The 18,253-nt window shown below is 37.0% G+C and overlaps 1 protein-coding gene across 12 annotated transcripts in view; it reads right to left on the bottom strand.

Annotated features, from left to right (window-relative positions):
- The window catches only part of LOC138746094 (twinfilin-1-like), a 42,122-nt gene extending 25,031 nt beyond the window's left edge, over positions 1-17,091 (bottom strand). For 11 of the 12 annotated variants that reach the window (XM_069903923.1, XM_069903921.1, XM_069903927.1 and 8 more), the window contains exons 1-4: positions 17,005-17,091; positions 16,317-16,534; positions 9,242-9,319; positions 656-834 (exon numbers count right to left, since the gene is read on the bottom strand). In XM_069903923.1, the coding sequence (XP_069760024.1) occupies positions 656-834; positions 9,242-9,319; positions 16,317-16,341 (282 nt within the window). In that variant the 5' untranslated portion in view covers positions 16,342-16,534; positions 17,005-17,091. The remainder of the gene's footprint in view (positions 1-655; positions 835-9,241; positions 9,320-16,316; positions 16,535-17,004) is intronic. The other variant, XM_069903925.1, reaches the window with a different exon arrangement.
- Positions 17,092-18,253: the final 1,162 nt, after the last annotated feature.

Below are 18,253 nucleotides of genomic sequence, written 5' to 3'. Positions count from 1 at the left end.
AGATAATGAAGAATTCACATACATTCTTTGAACATGGATTTGGATTTTTAAACAAAACCGACATTGGAGAAGCTGTATTTGGGGACATATTTGATTATTAATATTGATTATTAATATTAATTATTATTAATAAAAAGATTATTAGTACACAAGAACTCAGTAAAAAGATTATTAGTACACAAGAACTCAGTAAAAAGATTATTAGTACACAAGAACTTCGTACAAATTGAAATTCACCCTGGAGATGAATTTTGAATGCCACACTGTTATTGGCATCATTTGGTAAGAGATTTATACTGGTTAAAAGGTGCTGGTGAAGGAAAAATCTAGCAGAAAAGTAGGAAGTTGAATCTCCAATTGCTGCATGACTGCATTACACCATTTTTTTTTAGTGTGGGAGGTTATTTGTGGGAGTTGCATCATGAAATCTCTAGACCCCTCTACAGTAAAATAGTAAATTTATTCAAGGCACTTGAGCAAGGTATCAAACACCTAAGATTGCCTGTAAACTGCATCCTAATAAACAACATCTTTCTGTTGAATTGGGAAGAAGAATATTTCTTAAAATGCGGTTTGGCCTTAAGGTAGCTTCTTGCAAAATGTGCTATTTTTAATCATGCTTTCCTTTATCTTTATTTGACAACCAAATTCTTACTGGTGAAGGATCAGGTGACCAAGCAATAAAGAGCCACCGAGATCCCTGAGCATTCGTGGTGTCCATTCGGTACAAGATATAGCCAGGTTGCTGTTCATCTAGAAGAGGAAGGATGCACGAATCATATTCTTGGTCCCATCTGGCTACCGACTCTCTGGATGCACCCACCTTGAGTTGTTCTGTAACAAGTAATTGACATTAGCAAGGACTATTAAATTATTAATTCAAAATCCATTCCTGTAACTTGCTTTCTCCTTAGCTTAATGCTAAAATTCTGTAAAGTTTTTATTTGTTTTTTTTTAAAAATGGCAACATTTTACATATAAAGATTAGTTGAGGTTTATCCACACTGTCATTGAAATTAGCAAAGGCTTTGCACTGCTGCCAACCCCTATTGTAATGGATAAATATTGGGAGGAATTTGGTAAGATTAGAGTAGGTTACATCCATACACACATTTTAAACAGATCTTATTTGAAAGATTCATATTCATATTCAGGAACATTGCAAAAACTATGGAGAATGCTATGCACATTTCACAAGTCGGTGCGAAATGAAATGACCTCATGAAATGAATAGACTATTGTCTTGGAGGGGACAAACCGGCTGTTTGCAAGTACCTACAGAGTGCTCACAGAAAGGTCACTCCTGGGTTTTGCTTATCTAAGATAACAGATGGGAGCAGAAGGATAACTCCTGCTGTTTGCTGAAGAAGGTGGGGGGGGGGGAGGTTTGCAAGTGAGAGAGTCACATTGATAGTTGAGAGAGAGAGAGAGAGAGGGCGGGGGGGGGGGGGGGTGGGGGGGGGTGAGACCAAGCTCAACAAGCTCTCTCAGCCAGTGTGTGTGTGTGTGTGTGTGTGTGTGTGTGTGTGTGTGTGTGTGTGTGTGTGTGTGTGTGTGTGTGTGTGTGTGTGTGACACTGAAAGCAGTTGAACAGTGCAAGCCAGGAGAAGCTGGTTGGAAACAAAAGCTCCAGAGTGGCGGATGGCTGGAAGTGCTATCTATCTGATGTTTCTCTTATAATAAGAAGAACGGAAAGGAACCTCTGCCTAAAAGACAGAGGTTACCATCTGGATAACCTTGATGGGGCAAGTTTCATCAGCGTGACCTTTTTTTTTTTTTATAATTTTTTTTATTTTTCACACCATAAATCACATTAACCATGATACACATTTTTTCCTTTTCACACATATACAATGTCATTTTCTCGCCTCCTCCTCCCCTCCCACCCTTCCCACCTCCCCCCTCCCCCCTCCCGTCCATTTAAGGTATAAAATCTAGGATACATTAAACCAGTCAGACAATGTTGTCATTCAATAAAAATACACCAGAAATTCCACTGAGTCCATTCTTTTCATTTCCTTTTCCTTCCGCTAACTTAGGTAATGTTTGTCCCCGGTAGGTTTTCGCTATTGTGTTTAATATAAGGCTCCCATATTTGTTCGAATATTTCAATATTATTTCTTAAACTATATGTTATTTTTTCTAATGGAATACATTTATTCATTTCTATATACCATTGTTGTATTTTCAATTATCTTCCAATTTCCAGGTTGACATAATACATTTTTTTGCTACGGCTAGAGCTATCTTAACAAATCTTTTTTGTGCATCCTCCAAATCAATTCCAAATTCTTTGTTTTTTATGTTACTTAGGAGAAAGATCTCTGGATTCTTTGGTATATTGTTTTCTGTTATTTTATTTAATATCTGACTGAGATCTTCCCAAAATTTTTCTACTTTCTCACATGTCCAGATTGCATGAATTGTTGTTCCCATTTCTTTTTTACATCGAAAACATCTATCAGATACTGTTGTGTCCCATTTATTTAACTTTTGAGGTGTAATGTATAGCCTGTGTATCCAGTTATATTGTATCATACGTAACCTCGTATTTATTGTATTTCTCATCGTTCCAGAGCATAACTCCTCCCATGTTTCCTTTTTTATCTTTATATTTAAATCCTGTTCCCATTTTTGTTTAGTTTTACCATTTGTTTCCTCATTCTCCTTTTCTTGCAGTTTAATATACATATTTGTTATAAATCTTTTGATTATCATTGTATCTGTAATCACATATTCAAAGTTACTTCCCTCTGGCAAACTCAAACTGCTTCCTAATTTATCCTTCAAGTAGGATCTCAATTGGTAATATGCCAGAGCTGTATCTTGAGTTATATTGTATTTATCTTTCATTTGTTCAAAGGATAATAATCTATTTCCTGAAAAACAATTTTCTATTCTTTTAATCCCTTTTTTCTCCCATTCTCTAAAGGAAAGGTTATCTATTGTAAAAGGGAGTAACTTGTTTTGCGTCAATATTAGTTTTGGTAATTGATAATTTGTTTTATTTCTTTCTACATGAATCTTCTTCCAAATATTGAGGAGATGATGTAATACTGGAGAACTTCTATGTTGTACCAATTTTTCATCCCATTTATATAATATGTGTTCAGGTGTCTTTTCCCCTATTTTATCTAATTCTAATCTAGTCCAATCTGGCTTTTCCCTTGTTTGATAAAAATCTGATAGGTATCTTAATTATGCGGCTCTATAATAATTTTTAAAGTTTGGCAGTTGTAAGCCTCCTTGTTTATACCATTCTGTTAATTTTTCTAGTGCTATCCTCGGTTTCCCCCCTTTCCATAAAAATTTCCTTATTATTTTCTTTAACTCCTTGAAGAATTTCTCTGTCAGTTGTATTGGCAATGCCTGAAATAGGTATAATATCCTTGGAAAAATGTTCATTTTAATACAGTTTATCCTTCCTATTAGTGTTAATGGTAAATCTTTCCAATGCTCTAAATCATCCTGTAATTTTTTCATTAGTGGATAATAATTGAGTTTATATAGTTGGCCGAGATTTTTGTTTATTTGTACACCTAGGTACCTTATTGCTTGCATTTGCCATCTAAATGGTGATTCTTTCTTAAATTTTGAGAAATCTGCATCATTCATAGGCATTGCTTCACTTTTATTTACGTTGATCTTGTAACCCGACACTTCTCCATATTCCTTCAATTTCTTATATAATTCTTTTATTGATAGTTCTGGTTCTGTTAAGAATACTATAACATCATCCGCAAATAAACTGATTTTATATTCCTTGTCTTTTATTTTTATCCCTTTTATATTTTTTTCTGTTCTTATCAATTCTGCTAGTGGTTCTATAGCTAACGCAAACAATAAAGGTGATAGTGGGCATCCCTGTCATGTTGACCTGCTTAAGTTAAATTGCTTTGATACATGTCCATTTACTGTCACTTTCGCTAATGGTCCCTTATATAATGCTTTAATCCAATTAATATACTTCTCCGGAAAACTGAATTTTTGCAATACTTTGAACAAATAATTCTATTCTACTCTGTCAAAGGCCTTCTCTGCGTCTAAAGCAACTGCTACTGTTGGTGCTTTATTCCCTTCTTCTGCATGAATTAAGTTAATAAATTTACAAATATTGTCTGTTGTGCGTCTTTTTTGGATAAATCCAGTTTGGTCTAGATTTACCATTTTCGGTACATACTCTGCTAATCTGTTTGCTAATAATTTAGCTATTATCTTATAATCTGTGTTAAGTAAAGATATTGGTCTATTTGACGCTGGTGTGAGTGGATCTTTCCCTTGCTTTAGTATTACTGTAATTATTGCTGTTTTACATGAATCTGGTAAGCTTTGCGTTTTATCAATCTGGTTGATTACTTCTAGGAGGGGCGGAATTAATAAGTCTTTAAATGTTTTATAGAATTCTATTGGGAATCCATCCTCCCCTGGCGTCTTATTATTTTGTAATTTTTTTATTATCTCTTGTATTTCTACTATTCCAAATGGCTCTGTTAATTTATTTTGTTCCTCTATTTGTAGTTTTGGTAGTTCAATTTTAGTTAGAAATTCATCTATTTTCCCTTTTTTCCCTTCGTTTTCAGTTCGGTATAATTGTTCATAGAATTCTCTAAAGTTTTCCTTAATTTCTTTTGGATTATATGTAATTTGTTTATCTTTTTTCCTTGATGCCAATACCATTTTCTTAGCTTGTTCTGTCTTAAGCTGCCATGCTAGGATTTTGTGCGTTTTTTCACCTAGTTCATAATATTTCTGTTTTGTCTTCATTATATTTTTCTCCACCTTATATGTTTGTAGTGTTTCATATTTTATTTTTTTATCTTCCAATTCTCTTCTTTTAGTTATATCTTCCTTCATTACTAATTCTTTTTCTATATTTACTATTTCCCTTTCCAACTGCTCTGTTTCCTGATTATAGTCCTTCTTCATCTTGGTTACATAACTTATTATTTGCCCTCTAATAAATGCTTTCATTGCATCCCATAGTATAAACTTATCTTCCACTGATTCCGTATTTATTTCAAAATACATTTTAATTTGTTTTTCAATAAATTCTCTAAAATCCTGCCTTTTAAGTAACATGGGGTTTAATCTCCATCTATACATTCTTGGAGGGAAGTCCTCTAACTTTACTGTCAATATTAAGGGTGAATGGTCCGATAGTATTCTAGCTTTATATTCTGTTTTTTCTACTCTATCTTGCATACGAGCTGATAACAAAAATAGGTCTATTCTTGAGTATGTTTTATGTCTAGCCGAGTAATATGAATATTCCTTTTGCTTTGGGTGTTGTTTCCTCCATATATCCAAAAGTTGCATTTCTTCCATCGATTTAATTATAAATTTGGTTACTTTGTTCTTCCTGTTAATTTTTTTCCCAGTTTTGTCCATATTTGAATCCAAATTCAGGTTGAAATCCCCTCCTATTAATATGTTCCCTTGCGTGTCTGCTATCTTCAAAAAGATATCTTGCATAAACTTTTGATCTTCTTCGTTAGGTGAATATACATTGAGTAGATTCCAAAACTCCGAATATATCTGACATTTTATCATTACATATCTCCCTGCTGGATCTATTATTTCCTCTTCTATTTTAAATGGCACATTTTTACTAATTAATATAGCTACTCCTCTTGCTTTTGAATTATACGATGCTGCTGTTACGTGTCCTACCCAATCTCTTTTTAATTTCTTATGCTCCAATTCAGTTAAATGTGTTTCTTGCACAAATGCTATATCAATTTTTTCTTTTTTCAGTAAATTTAGCAGTTTCTTCCTTTTAATTTGGTTATGTATTCCATTAATATTTAAAGTCATATCGTTCAACGTAGCCATTTTATACTTTGTTTATCTTCCCTTTCCATTTCTCCATCATTACCTTTCCTTCTTATCCATTTCTGTTTTCTTGTTTTGAATCCTTTATAAGACAACATTCCTAAAACATCAAACATTTTCCTTATTCTCCTATTTAAAACTTCTTTAGCCCCAATCCCCCCTTCCCCTTCTGAGTTGTCCTTTATCCCTTGTCGGACAACCACATCTCCCCTCTCCATTTGGATTTGCAAATTCACTCGCAAGCGTCAGCTGATTTTGCAGTGACCGTAACACCCCCCCACGCAGCCCCCCCCCAGAAAAGATTTCACTTTTCATATGTGACAAAGGTCACTCTTTTAATTCCCTCCTTATTCCATCTATTCCTTTTCCTTCCCTTATCAATTCTTGTCTATACTATCTATATTTTCCTCTAAATATGGATACATTCATGTATGCACATTATACATATACACACATATACCTCTTTACCCACATACATATAGATCATGGTCATTTTTACTCTTATTACATGTCTTCATCTCTCTGTTTGTTTTGTAGTTGTTCTGCAAATTTCCTTGCTTCCTCTGGATCCAAGAATAGTTTTTTTTCCCATAAGATCATTTTCGATGTTTTGAACTCCTTCCTCTTCTTCAGGAGTTCAAAACTTATGTCTTTTTAGTTCGCAGTCTTTTGTACTCTCATTACACGTCTTCATCTCTCAGTCTATTTTGTAATTGTTCTGCAAATTTTCGTGCTTCCTCTGGATCCGAGAATAGTCTGTTTTGTTGTCCTGGAATAAATATTTTCAATACCGCTGGATGCTTTAGTATAAATTTATACCCTTTCTTCCATAAAATCGCCTTTGCTGTATTGAATTCCTTTCTCTTCTTCAGGAGTTCAAAACTTATATCTGGATAAATGAAGATTTTTTGCCCTTTGTACTCCAGTGGCTTATTGTCCTCTCTTACTTTTTCCATTGTTTTCTGCAGTACCTTTTCTCTTGTAGTATATCTTAGGAATTTTACTAAAACAGATCTTGGCTTTTGTTGTGATTGTGGTTTAAAGGCCAATGCTCTATGTGCCCTTTCTATTTCCATTTCTTGCTGTAGTTCTGGACATCCTAGGATCCTAGGGATCCAATCTTTTATAAACTCTCTCATATTCTTGCCTTCTTCATCTTCCTTAAGGCCCACTATCTTTATGTTATTTCTTCTGTTATAATTTTCCATTATATCTATTTTCTGAGCTAACAGTTCTTGTGTCTCTTTAACTTTTTTATTAGATTCCTCTAATTTCTTTTTTAAGTCCTCTACCTCCATTTCTACTGCTGCTTCTCGTTCTTGCACCTTGTCCATTCTTTTTCCCATTTCTGATAAGGTCATATCTATTTTATTCATTTTCTCTTCTGTATTGTTTATTCTTCTTCTTAAATCATTAAATTCTTGCGCTTGCCATTCTTTAAATGACTCCATGTATTCTTTAATAAGAGAAAGTATATCCTTTATCTTGCCTTTCCCTTCTTCTATTTCACTGTACTCTTCCTCTTCCTCTTCTTCTTCCTCTGGGTTGGCCATCTGTTGTTTCTTTGTTGCCCTTTTCTTCTCTTCTTTCTTGTTTTCGTTGTCTTCTATATTCTCCTCTTGCTGCAGGTGTTCTGCAGCTGTCATTGCCGGCTGTAGAGATCGACTCCCCAGCTGGTCACCCCTCCCGTCGGTGTGTTTTTTTTCATGCGCATCGCGCACTTTTACTCGGCTCATCGAGCCATTTTTGTAGTCCACTTTCTACCGACCTGAGGGAGCGGGTTTCTCTCTCCACCGCGGGCCTCTTCGAACAGGTAAGGCCTTTTCCTTCATCTTCCGTTGTCTTCTCTTCCTCTCTTCTTACCGTTGGTTTCGACTTTTCTTTTTTCGTCGCCAGCTTCTTTCCACCTTTATATTCACTTTACTTTGATTTTTATTTTTGTGCTTTTGTGTTTTGCTTTGTTTTTTCTGACTTTTCTGGAGAGGGCTGGAGTTCACCGTCCGGCCACTACTCCATCACGTGACTCCTCATCAGCGTGACCTTGAGGTGACTAATGGTGGCACCTCAGTTGTGGACATCCTGGAACAACAAATATCTCTCTGCAAACCTCCAAAGAACCTTCCTGAGCGGTAAACATTTACCTTTTGACCACCAAAGTCTGGTGAACTTTATACATGTTAAATTCTGTGTACAATATAAGAATTGTCTCCATCCAGAGAACTTGAAAGAAGGAGAAGTAAGATTGAACTGTGAACCAAATAACTTTAACTTATACACTCATCATACACGTGCACTTAGAATTAGAAGGGGATTAATTTGGGTCAGTTAAGAAAATAGAGATAAGTTAAAGTTTGATTCTGTTTTCATGTTTAAAGATAATTAAAAACAAATTTTGTTTAAGTAACTACTTGTCTTGGTGAATATCTATTGCTGCTGGGTTTTAGGGTCCTTTGGGCTCGTAACACTATGTCTAAATCATTATGTCGTAAGTTCAACATCTACTCAATCCTCATCGATAAACTGAGGTTGATATTCTCGTGTTGTCCTGAGGGAGTTCTGAATTTGATGAGATAAACTCTCCATGAAACCACTTTGAATACAGATTCAATCTGCTCTTTTCAGTGATTCAGCTGAACACTGACAATACCATTGGCATTATTTAACAAGAGCAGAAGGTTGGCCTGTTAGCTAATACAGAAGTTTTAGCTAAATGACTAAACAGATTAGTTATCTTTTAAAGGGTTCAGCAGAGCTTAAATCAGATAGCAATGTTATTTGTGAGAACTGCATAAAGGTGGAAACTTCAACTATAAGATTTATAGAACAGGAATGGATACACTCAGTTCTGATAATGTACTGTTCTTTATTTACGCATGATAAATTCTTGTGCCAGTGAAAAATTTTGCAGATGCAATCTCTAAAGCCAGGTGTACAAAATTGTTCTGTTTACCATTAAGATCATTTTCAGGAGTTTTAGGGGAGAAGAGTCGAAAACAAATTTCTATACCCATATTTTAGCAATGTCCATTGCTTTTCCAAGGTAACATTTTGTATGTGAAATGGAAAGATTTTTTCTGCAGAATAAATAAATTTATAACAGCTATACTGCAGAGCACAAGGAGCCCGACAATATTTATTTGTGACATTAATTCTAAATCTATGGTAGGTATCTATCAACGAAGACAATCAATCAGGGTTGTATGATGTAATTTTATGTTAGGTTTACAAAAAAAAATTTAGGAATCATATTAATAGGTTTAGCCACTACTTAAGGTGCAATATAAAAGATAATTCTGCAGGGTCACATGATCTGTAAAATGGCGGTGCTGGCTCGACGGGCCAAAGGGCCTACTCCAGCTCCTATTGTCTATTGTCTAAAGGCAGAGGTTCCAACTTCTCATTAACCTACCATTTTCAATCACAATTTTTAGGACACAGAATTCTCCATTCCTGGCTCTGGCAAATATATCCTTTAGCTCCTTGGAAACTGTAAAACAGAAGCAGATGACTGCCAAAACTTGTTAACTATGGTTAAAAAATGTCATTTACAAGGTTAACAATCTGCTGACATGTATAATTAATAACATGTTTTTCCCTATTATGGTCCAGAATCCACCATAAATTTGAAGAATAATACCAGGAAAGAAGTGCAAAAATGAATTGCTATCGATAAATAAAGCTTCATGCAAGTGATTCAGCTCAGACAGACACCAACGTGGATATTCCTAAGCACAAGTCGCTGCACAACTTCCATATTTTCTTTTTAAAATACCATTGTTTACACATCCTTCACCCACTGATACTTTAGCAATACACAAAACTAAGCAGGTCATGCAGCATCCATGGAAAGCAATAGGTAGTCGATGTTTTGGGCTCCAGACCTTCACTAATTTCAATTCCATGTTTTTTCAACATGTTACAGAAACAGCCACTCGCAGCATGAAGTGTACATTGAAAGGGTACAAAACGGGAACAGAACAAGAGAGGAACTCTACTGCAACTCTAAAAAACATCCATGTTACTGAACATGATCAGATCCAGTCAGAGAAAATTTTACAGTTAATCTATATTCGCATTCCTAATCCAAGGAAGTATGACTATTCACTGAATGCTAATATACATTTGCTGTATGACCTTTCCTTTCTCTCTCTGTGTAAAAATTGCAGTCAATATTAGTGTATATCCTTTCCATTCCAACTCAAACACAATATCAAGATCAAGCAATATACAATGAAAATTAATTTTATTATATTGTTTGGACTTGCTAAAATTACCCCGTTATTGGACAGGAATAATTGTATTCTGTTTCACAGGAAAAAAAAACTGTGTTGTGGTGCGCTGTATAACAGAAAGCAGCCGCAAGACTTAAGGACTGATCAACAAGCTTTATTCCACTTTTTGTTCACTTTAGTCCCTGCTGCAGTTAGTTGTGGTTAGCTGTGCTGGCTCCTTGTGACTGACCTCGAGGGGCCGGATGTGTCTTGTATCCTGGCGGTTGATTGGCAGCCGACCGGGTGGGGCTTGGTCCATTCAGGTCGGCTGATTGACAGCCAGCCTGGTGTTGTCTTGTCCTCCAGTGCTCTTCCTGCAGGTACACAGGTCACCCCCTGCAGTCGGCTAGTGGTGTATCACCACAGGTGTTTCAGAAATAAAAATGTAGCACAACCTCTCCAATTATACATTAATGACTAAAGCAGTTGCTACCCAGGGCTACTTTGAAGATTTAAAATCATTAACTGGTGGTTTTTCTTTGCACTAGGCTTAACATTACTCAGTTAATCATATCTCTACTACCAAAGTGGCAGAGAAAGGAACATAATTTTTGATGCACTTCTGAAAGTTTGAGTTAAGTTTTACAGCACAGGAGAACCAGTGTGGAAATTTCTCATGAGATATTCTCCCTGCAGATTGAATTTTTACATTTCATGGGCAATCAGATGGAACAAATAATTATTAAGAATTCAAATGACAAAATATTTATGACAAAAAGATCACAAGTAGCATGTAGATCCTTTTTATTCTTCTTCGCAAGGTTGAAGGTAAATTGTTTTTACTCCAGTTCTGATGTGTTGGAACCTACAGTCCCAACAATAAATGGGGCAGGTGCAACTTGACACAATGGCCACATGTGGTATGCTGCTTCATCATTTTTACAGGCTCATGAAGTCTAATCCAACCATCTATGGACCCACTTACTCCCTAAAAGTCCAGACTGACCTTCAACTGCAGGGATAAGATATCACAGAAACTCCAAGTAGGACAAAGATATCTGGAGCCCCTAGACAAGGTACAATTTATGTGAGCTTTGTCCCGTTGCCTGAATATTACGGGGAATTTCTAATCAGATAGATTGATGCAGTCTTTTCATTGCTCCAAATGATTTCCAAAATAAAAGCAAATTATTCAACAACTATATGTACATTTTGAATCAGTAAATGTGTCTTAATTGATAGTATATCTGTAAAATATCACATTAATGTTATATTTGCACTGTTTAAAAATGTCTGCAGAAGGGAACTCTTAAGAAAGTGTGTGCAAAATTCATAAAGATAAATGGCACATTTTTTGTTCAAAAATTTGATTTGAAGATTGTTTTGAAGAATCTATTTGAAGAATCTCAGTGTTTCCAATAAACTCTTATACACAAGTAAATTGGGGTAAAATAGTTACTTATTTTGTCGTAATTTTAAAGCAAGAAATTACTCTGACTGAGATAGACACTTAGAACAAATCTTCCTGAAGATCAAGAACAAAATGGTTAAAAAAAATTGCCAGAGACCATTTATATCCATTGGAAAAACTCTGAAATGCAACCCCATAATTTCTGTTGTTCATTGAGAGAATTACACAACAATCAGTTTGCCACATTTAGAGATAAAAGTCAAACGTCTGTTTGAAGTTTCAACAAAGAAGCAAAATTTGGGAACCAACATCTATGAAATTTCATCAAGAAAAATCCCATAGTGAAAGAGTATATTCTGACCCTATTGCCTTCAAAGTACTTCTTCAAGTAGTAGACTAGTTTATTGAAATTCTTAGACACGGTTTCACAGTGCCAGGAAATAGAAGAAGGCTTTGTAGCAGAGGTCCCAAAAGCGATCAATGGGACTATCCAAGGGGTCAAAATGAGGGTTGATGAATGCTGGGGGGGGGGGGGGGGGGGGAGTGAACAGATTGAACTTTTGCAGTGGAAACGGGCAAATCAACAGAAAATAACACCTATGGCAGTGGAGGCCAACCTCTTGCAAGAGCGGGCCTTGGTGGCCACCATGACGTATTTGGCTTCAGTCTTTTGAATAAGTTGAAAGCAAATGGGATGGATGGAACGTACAAGAAAGATGTATGTGTTCTTTGTACCTTTAGTCACACTTCCCATCCAGCACTGCCACCAGCCCACCACCCTGAGAAGGATCAAGTATTCCATGAAGGGGTCGATGGTGATGCCTTCTTTGTAGAGAACAACACAGTATAATTCCCAGGAGATTAATTAGAATGATGGGCATAAACCGTGGCCATAAACTATGGGTTAACATTATCTATCATGGGAGCCACATAAAATGCGGTGGAAGATGTTTGAGATAATTAGAACTCCAGAACCGGCAAAAGTCTGTTTATCAGCAATAACTTGCAAGGCCAGCCAGTGGAATTATTTCATAGTTGAAAACAATGAAATAGACATGGAAAATGTAACAGATCATCCCCACTGGTTGAGAAGTTTGAACAAAAGAACATAATTTAAGGTTACAAGTTAAAAATAAAAAGGTTAAAATCACAGGAGCTGAAAGAAAATTAAATTCACTTTAATATGATGAAACATTCAGAAGATATGAACAGGAGAATAAAATTAGTTCAAGTAAGTTTACCTATAGGGGTTAAATTAAGATCAGATCTAGTGTTAATTTTAAAATCCTTTCAACGTAGAATCCTAGCTGATACAAATTAAATTAGGTATCAATGCATGATAGAGGAAATCCCCAAGGCCTTGAGTGGAAAATAATAATTAAAAATAAAAATGGACCAAGTTATGAATGACAACATTGCTCCTCTATTATCCAGTGCAGGTGTTATATTTTCACCACAGGTGGTATGATCTACACATAACATTGTCAAAACAGCTTTAAACCAGCTGAGATGATAAAATGATTCTTGTTATGAACAACCATTACATGCAAGAAATATAACAAGAAAGGAATGGACCTTGAACTTGAATCCCTTTAGAACAGAGGTGAGAAGGAATTTCTTCAGCCACAGGGTGGTTAATCTTTGGAAACCCTTGCAATATACAAAGGAGCTGGAGAAACTCAGCAGGTCACGCAACGTTTATAGGAAGCAAAGGGATATCACCAACGTTTCGAGCCTGATGAGTCCTTCATCAAGGTTTGAGCAAAAAAACTGGTAGGGAGGAGAGGAGAGGAGGAAAGAAAGAGCAGGGAGAGGAGCACGGATGGACATGGGTGGGAGGGCAGAAGAGAAAAAAGCAGAGAAGTAATAGGAGAGGGTAATGCCCTGAATGAATAAGGAAGGGGATAGAACATTACAGCATAGAACAGGCCCTTCAGTCTATGATGTGGAGAGCTAGAGGAAAGGAGAGAGACTAATAGGGAAAGAGATAGAGGGAGATAAGGGAAGGGCTGAATAGAAAATAGAGGTCGATGTTTATGCCATCTGTTTGGAGTGCACCCAGACAAAATATTAGGTGTTGTTCCTCTCTGGTCACCTTTTAAATGACATTATTTTCTCACTGATTTATCATGATGGTTATAGATGGCTGATGTATTTTTTGTTTCAACTCCATTCTCCTGCCTTCTCCCTATATCCTTTGATGCTCTTATTAAACAAGAACTTATCATCCTCTGCTTTAAATATACTTTGACTTCACAGCTGTCTGTGGCAACGGTTTATACAGATTAACCAGCCTCTGGCTGAAGATATTTCTTCTCACCTCTGTTCTAAAGGGAATTCAAGGTCAAGGTCAATTCCCTTCTTGTTACATTTCTTGCTGTGTCCAGAATTGCATTTGTCATATGCTCCACCCTGATCTTAGAAACAACACACACTAGTTTCCAATGTGTACAACAATCTATGACAGGAGAGAAAGGGATCAGACCGACAGTAACTGTGATACCCTACAATAAAATACTGGACTGTGAATTTTAAGTCCTAATAATATGAATAATTGTAGAACTGAAGGATAATTCAACAAGTCACATTACTACAAGAACCTGAATATAAGATTTCTTGTTAAAATCTGGAAATAGAATTAACACCAACCAGCTTAAAATTCTAATTGAAATATCAACATTTGATATAATTTTATTTCATCGCCATTACTGATACTGCAAAAATACAAATAACTGATTGAGGAATAAGTGAAGAGAATTTATTGCCATATACACAAGTACAATGTGCAAATAACCAAATTCTTACTCAGTGCATGCAAACAGGTACACAAGACACATCAGCTACATTAAAACAGGTACATAAGACACATCAGCTACATTAAATAACCACAATGTGCCAAGAAACAAATATAAAAGGATAGATACATATGTATTCATAGTTGCAATTAGAGCAAGAAAAAAAAGCATTTCAATACTGCAAACAGATCTTCTGGACTAGTTTATGGTCAGGGTGAGGGTAGCATGGGGAGGCTCATGAGCCTGATAGCTACTGGATAAAAACGGTTCTTGAACCTGGACCTCAGGCCTGAAGGTAACAGCAAAAGGTTGTGACCAGGGTTCTTGAGGCAGCAACTCAGATAGATGCTTTCAACTGATGAGAGATCAATGGATAGCCTTGGTTAGGTTTGTCACTTTCTACAGCCTTGTGCGTTCCTGGGCACTCAAGTTATTAAATCAAACTACGAGACAACAAGTCAGTATATTTTTGATAGTACACCTGCAGAAATTTGTTAGATTATTCAACAACCTGCTAAATCTCCTTAGACTTGGAAAGAAGAGGTGTTGGTGTGCCCTCTTCACAGTTGCTTAATTTCCTGGTTTCAGGAAAGGTCTTCCAGCATGTGGAATCCCAAGAACTTGAAACTAACCCTCTCCACTGCCACCCTGTGACAGGCGCTGATGTTACAGATTTGCAATTTGTTGAATGAAATATTCCATCAACCCACTGCAAACCAAACATGACCAGTTTTATTTTATTCAGTTGTACTAGGACCTGACTACTACATAAACAACTCTGATAAAACAAGTGCTATTGCAGCTCTCCAAGGCTGGTGGGAAGCCAGAGGCAGAAATACTTCACAAGCTGGAAACTCAAAACAAAGAATGCTGGAAACAATTAGCTGGTCATACACCACCTGTGGAGAGAATGGGGAAGTTGGCATCTAACAGCATTAGATGTTGAGTCTACAGCCAAAATATTAACCCTCCAAAGTTGAGAGCAGTCCCAAAATACAACTGAATCACATCCCAAGGACAACTGCAGCTACGTTACAACTAATGGATTATCATCTCAAATCCAATCAATACTGCAGAAAATACAGAAACATCCAATGATAAATGGGCAGGTAATCTATTTTTCATGATATAGGCCATTGAAGTATTATCTCAAGTCACCGGGAGCTCTCATGACCATCCCCCTTTAGCTACTTATACATTATGCTTCTGAAAATACAGTAGTAATCCACGATACATGCTCATAACCACAATATGGAGACTAAAGACAGACACCACCAATAACCAAAAATAAAATTGAACAATCGTAAACAGAACCACCATGTTTCATTCTTTAAAATAGCAACTGTGGTGATACAACCACCACACTGGCTGAGCTCCTACCAGCCTACAGCAGGGGGCAACCACTGTACCTGTAGGTAGGCAACCTGGGAATATGAATGACAACAGCATGAGCCTATGTCTCATCAGTCTTGCTAGATACTGTAAATCTGTTTCCAGCTTCTATAGCTGTGTTATTTTAATTTTTTTTGCTGCAAGTTGAGTAATTGCAAAAACTAACAATGCTACAATCTGTCAACATCAATGTATCATATGATAATACTAGCTGATTTGTTACATTCACCGTTCTGTAGCAAAAACTAAAAAATGTCACAATCTGTCAACATCAATGTATCATATGATAATACTTAGACGAGCCTTGGTCTATTTTCATTCAGAAATATATTGCTCATTCTAAGCCATCAACTTTTGCACTATAAATTGGCATGCTTTTATAACTTAACTGTTTAAAAAGCACGTACTATTGTAAAGTAGACAAGTAACACTTCGCGTCCTCTGGCGATAGTCATCAAAACATGATCTGAAAGTCACTTAAAAGGGATTAATGCAGTAAAGGGATTAATGCAGTAAAGGGATTAATGCAGTAAAGGGATTAATGCAGTAAAGGGATTAATGCAGTAAAGGGATTAATGCAGTAAAGGGATTAGACGAACCCTCCCCCTTGCAGATTGGACAAAGCAAACAATTTCAGCTCACTCGCCCCGCGGGTTCGCCGTTTTGTCCCAGTACCTGGAATGCCGGTTTGATGGGTCATGCCGTTGCGGTGCCGAGGGTGCTCCCTTTGTTGCCGGGCTGCTTTGCCTGTGGTGGGGGACGGTGCTTCGCTGCGGGGCGTGGGTCGATGTGCCCCCTCCCCTCTCCAGCTCGCGCAGACTCTCAGCCAGGGATTATGTCTCGCTCGCAAGCCTCTACCCACCTCTCTCTCTCATCAGCTCGAAATCGGCCACCTGTCAAAGTGACTCCGTTATTCTCTCGCAATTCATGCAACTCCAGCCTGAGACATCGGAGCAGCAACAGGTTTATCCATTTTCTCCACTCAGCCTCACTGCCCCATAAACCTTTGAAGCCCCGGCTAATCAAGAACCTATCAATCTCTGCCTTAAATACACGCAATGGCCTGGCCCCCACAACTGTCTGTGGCAACAATTTTCACAGATTTACCATGCTCTGGTTGGAAAAATTCTTACACATCTCTATCCTAAGCAGACACCTTTCAGTCCTAAAGTTGTGCCCTCTTGTCCTAGACTCTCCCACCATGCGAAACTGCCTTTCTGCATCTACACTATCCAGCCTTTCAACATTCAAAATGTTTCAATGAGATCCCCCCTTCCCCCCCCCCCCTTGCATTCCCTAAATTCTAATGAATATAAGCCAAAATGTCTCAAACACTCCTGATATAACACCCTGGATGGAATACCTGGCCAAGTATTAAAAATCTGTGTTCTTCGCCCCCTGCTCGACTCACTTTACACCTCCACTGTGTGGCACTCAGGGTTTCTGTTCCTGCACGCTTTGTAGTATTGTGCATTAAATATATCTGGAACTCCCAGTCTTTTATGCATCGCATCACACACTGTACTGATTTTTGGATGACGTTCATCGCATAAGAAGCTGTTTAGTGCTGGAAGATTGATAATTTTCTTCCACCAGATTAATAGTTGTAGGCTACTTTGTGTTTCTGTTTCTTTGAAGGCAGCTTCCATTCTCCCTAATGAGCTTTATAAAATTGATCTCATCACTAGAGGAAATCAAACAAAATATGCTCATTAGATGAAGAGTTTTACTCACCTGATCATTTTGCTGTTGAGGTTATGGTTTTAGGCACCATTAAACAAAGGATTGTGAATACAGTACCTATTGATACATATTAAATATAACTGGTTTGGTATAAATTTACTTGGCATTTACCTTGACAATAAGTTAGAACTGATTTTAGTCTCCTCAGCTTTGACCTAGTTGAAAAAAAAGCTAATTCCTTCTTAATGGTAAAAATCTTCACAACTGTTTGAATGAGGGTAATCAGGAGTCTTGTTTTGCTAATGAAGCCTCCCATGGTAGGAAAGTCTAGGACAAGAGGACACCACTTCAGGATAAAAGGATGTCAATTTAAAACAGAGATGTGGAAAAATTTTTCAGCCAGAAGGCTGTGAGTCTGTGGAATTTGTTGCAAGGCCATAGGGTACACTTAAGGCAGATTGACAGGTAATTGATCAGTCAGGGCATCAAGGGCTGAGGGGAGAAGGCCAGGGAGTGGGGCTGAGTGGGAGGATGGATCAGCTCATGATGGAATGGAGGAGCAGACTCGATGGGCCGATTAGTCTACTTCGCTCCTACATCTTGTGATGTTAGTCATGGTCCCGAAGATGTTTCTCACTTTCACTACAACCTGCAACTTCCAAGTGATAATTTCAATTTTTAATGATCTGAAAGTTAATATGTATGGGAAATTATGCAATAAATGGCACAGGCTTCCTTTTACTGGATTTCCATTCCAGGTAACACCTAATTTCAGGAAACATGGTAATAATATGTCAGGTTTTTATACCAATAGATGACTGTTAAGTAGATTTATTCATAAATTATTTACAGACACAAACAGTTAAGGAGATTTTGAAGAGCTTCACGTGACACTGAAGACTGCAAGCTATTTGTAAGGTAAGAAGTTA

The sequence above is a fragment of the Narcine bancroftii genome, chromosome 11 (genome assembly GCF_036971445.1).
Source record: "Narcine bancroftii isolate sNarBan1 chromosome 11, sNarBan1.hap1, whole genome shotgun sequence".
NCBI lineage: Eukaryota > Metazoa > Chordata > Chondrichthyes > Torpediniformes > Narcinidae > Narcine > Narcine bancroftii.
The sequence above is the reverse complement of the archived record's forward strand: the minus strand, read 5'-3'. Positions and strand labels throughout refer to the sequence as shown.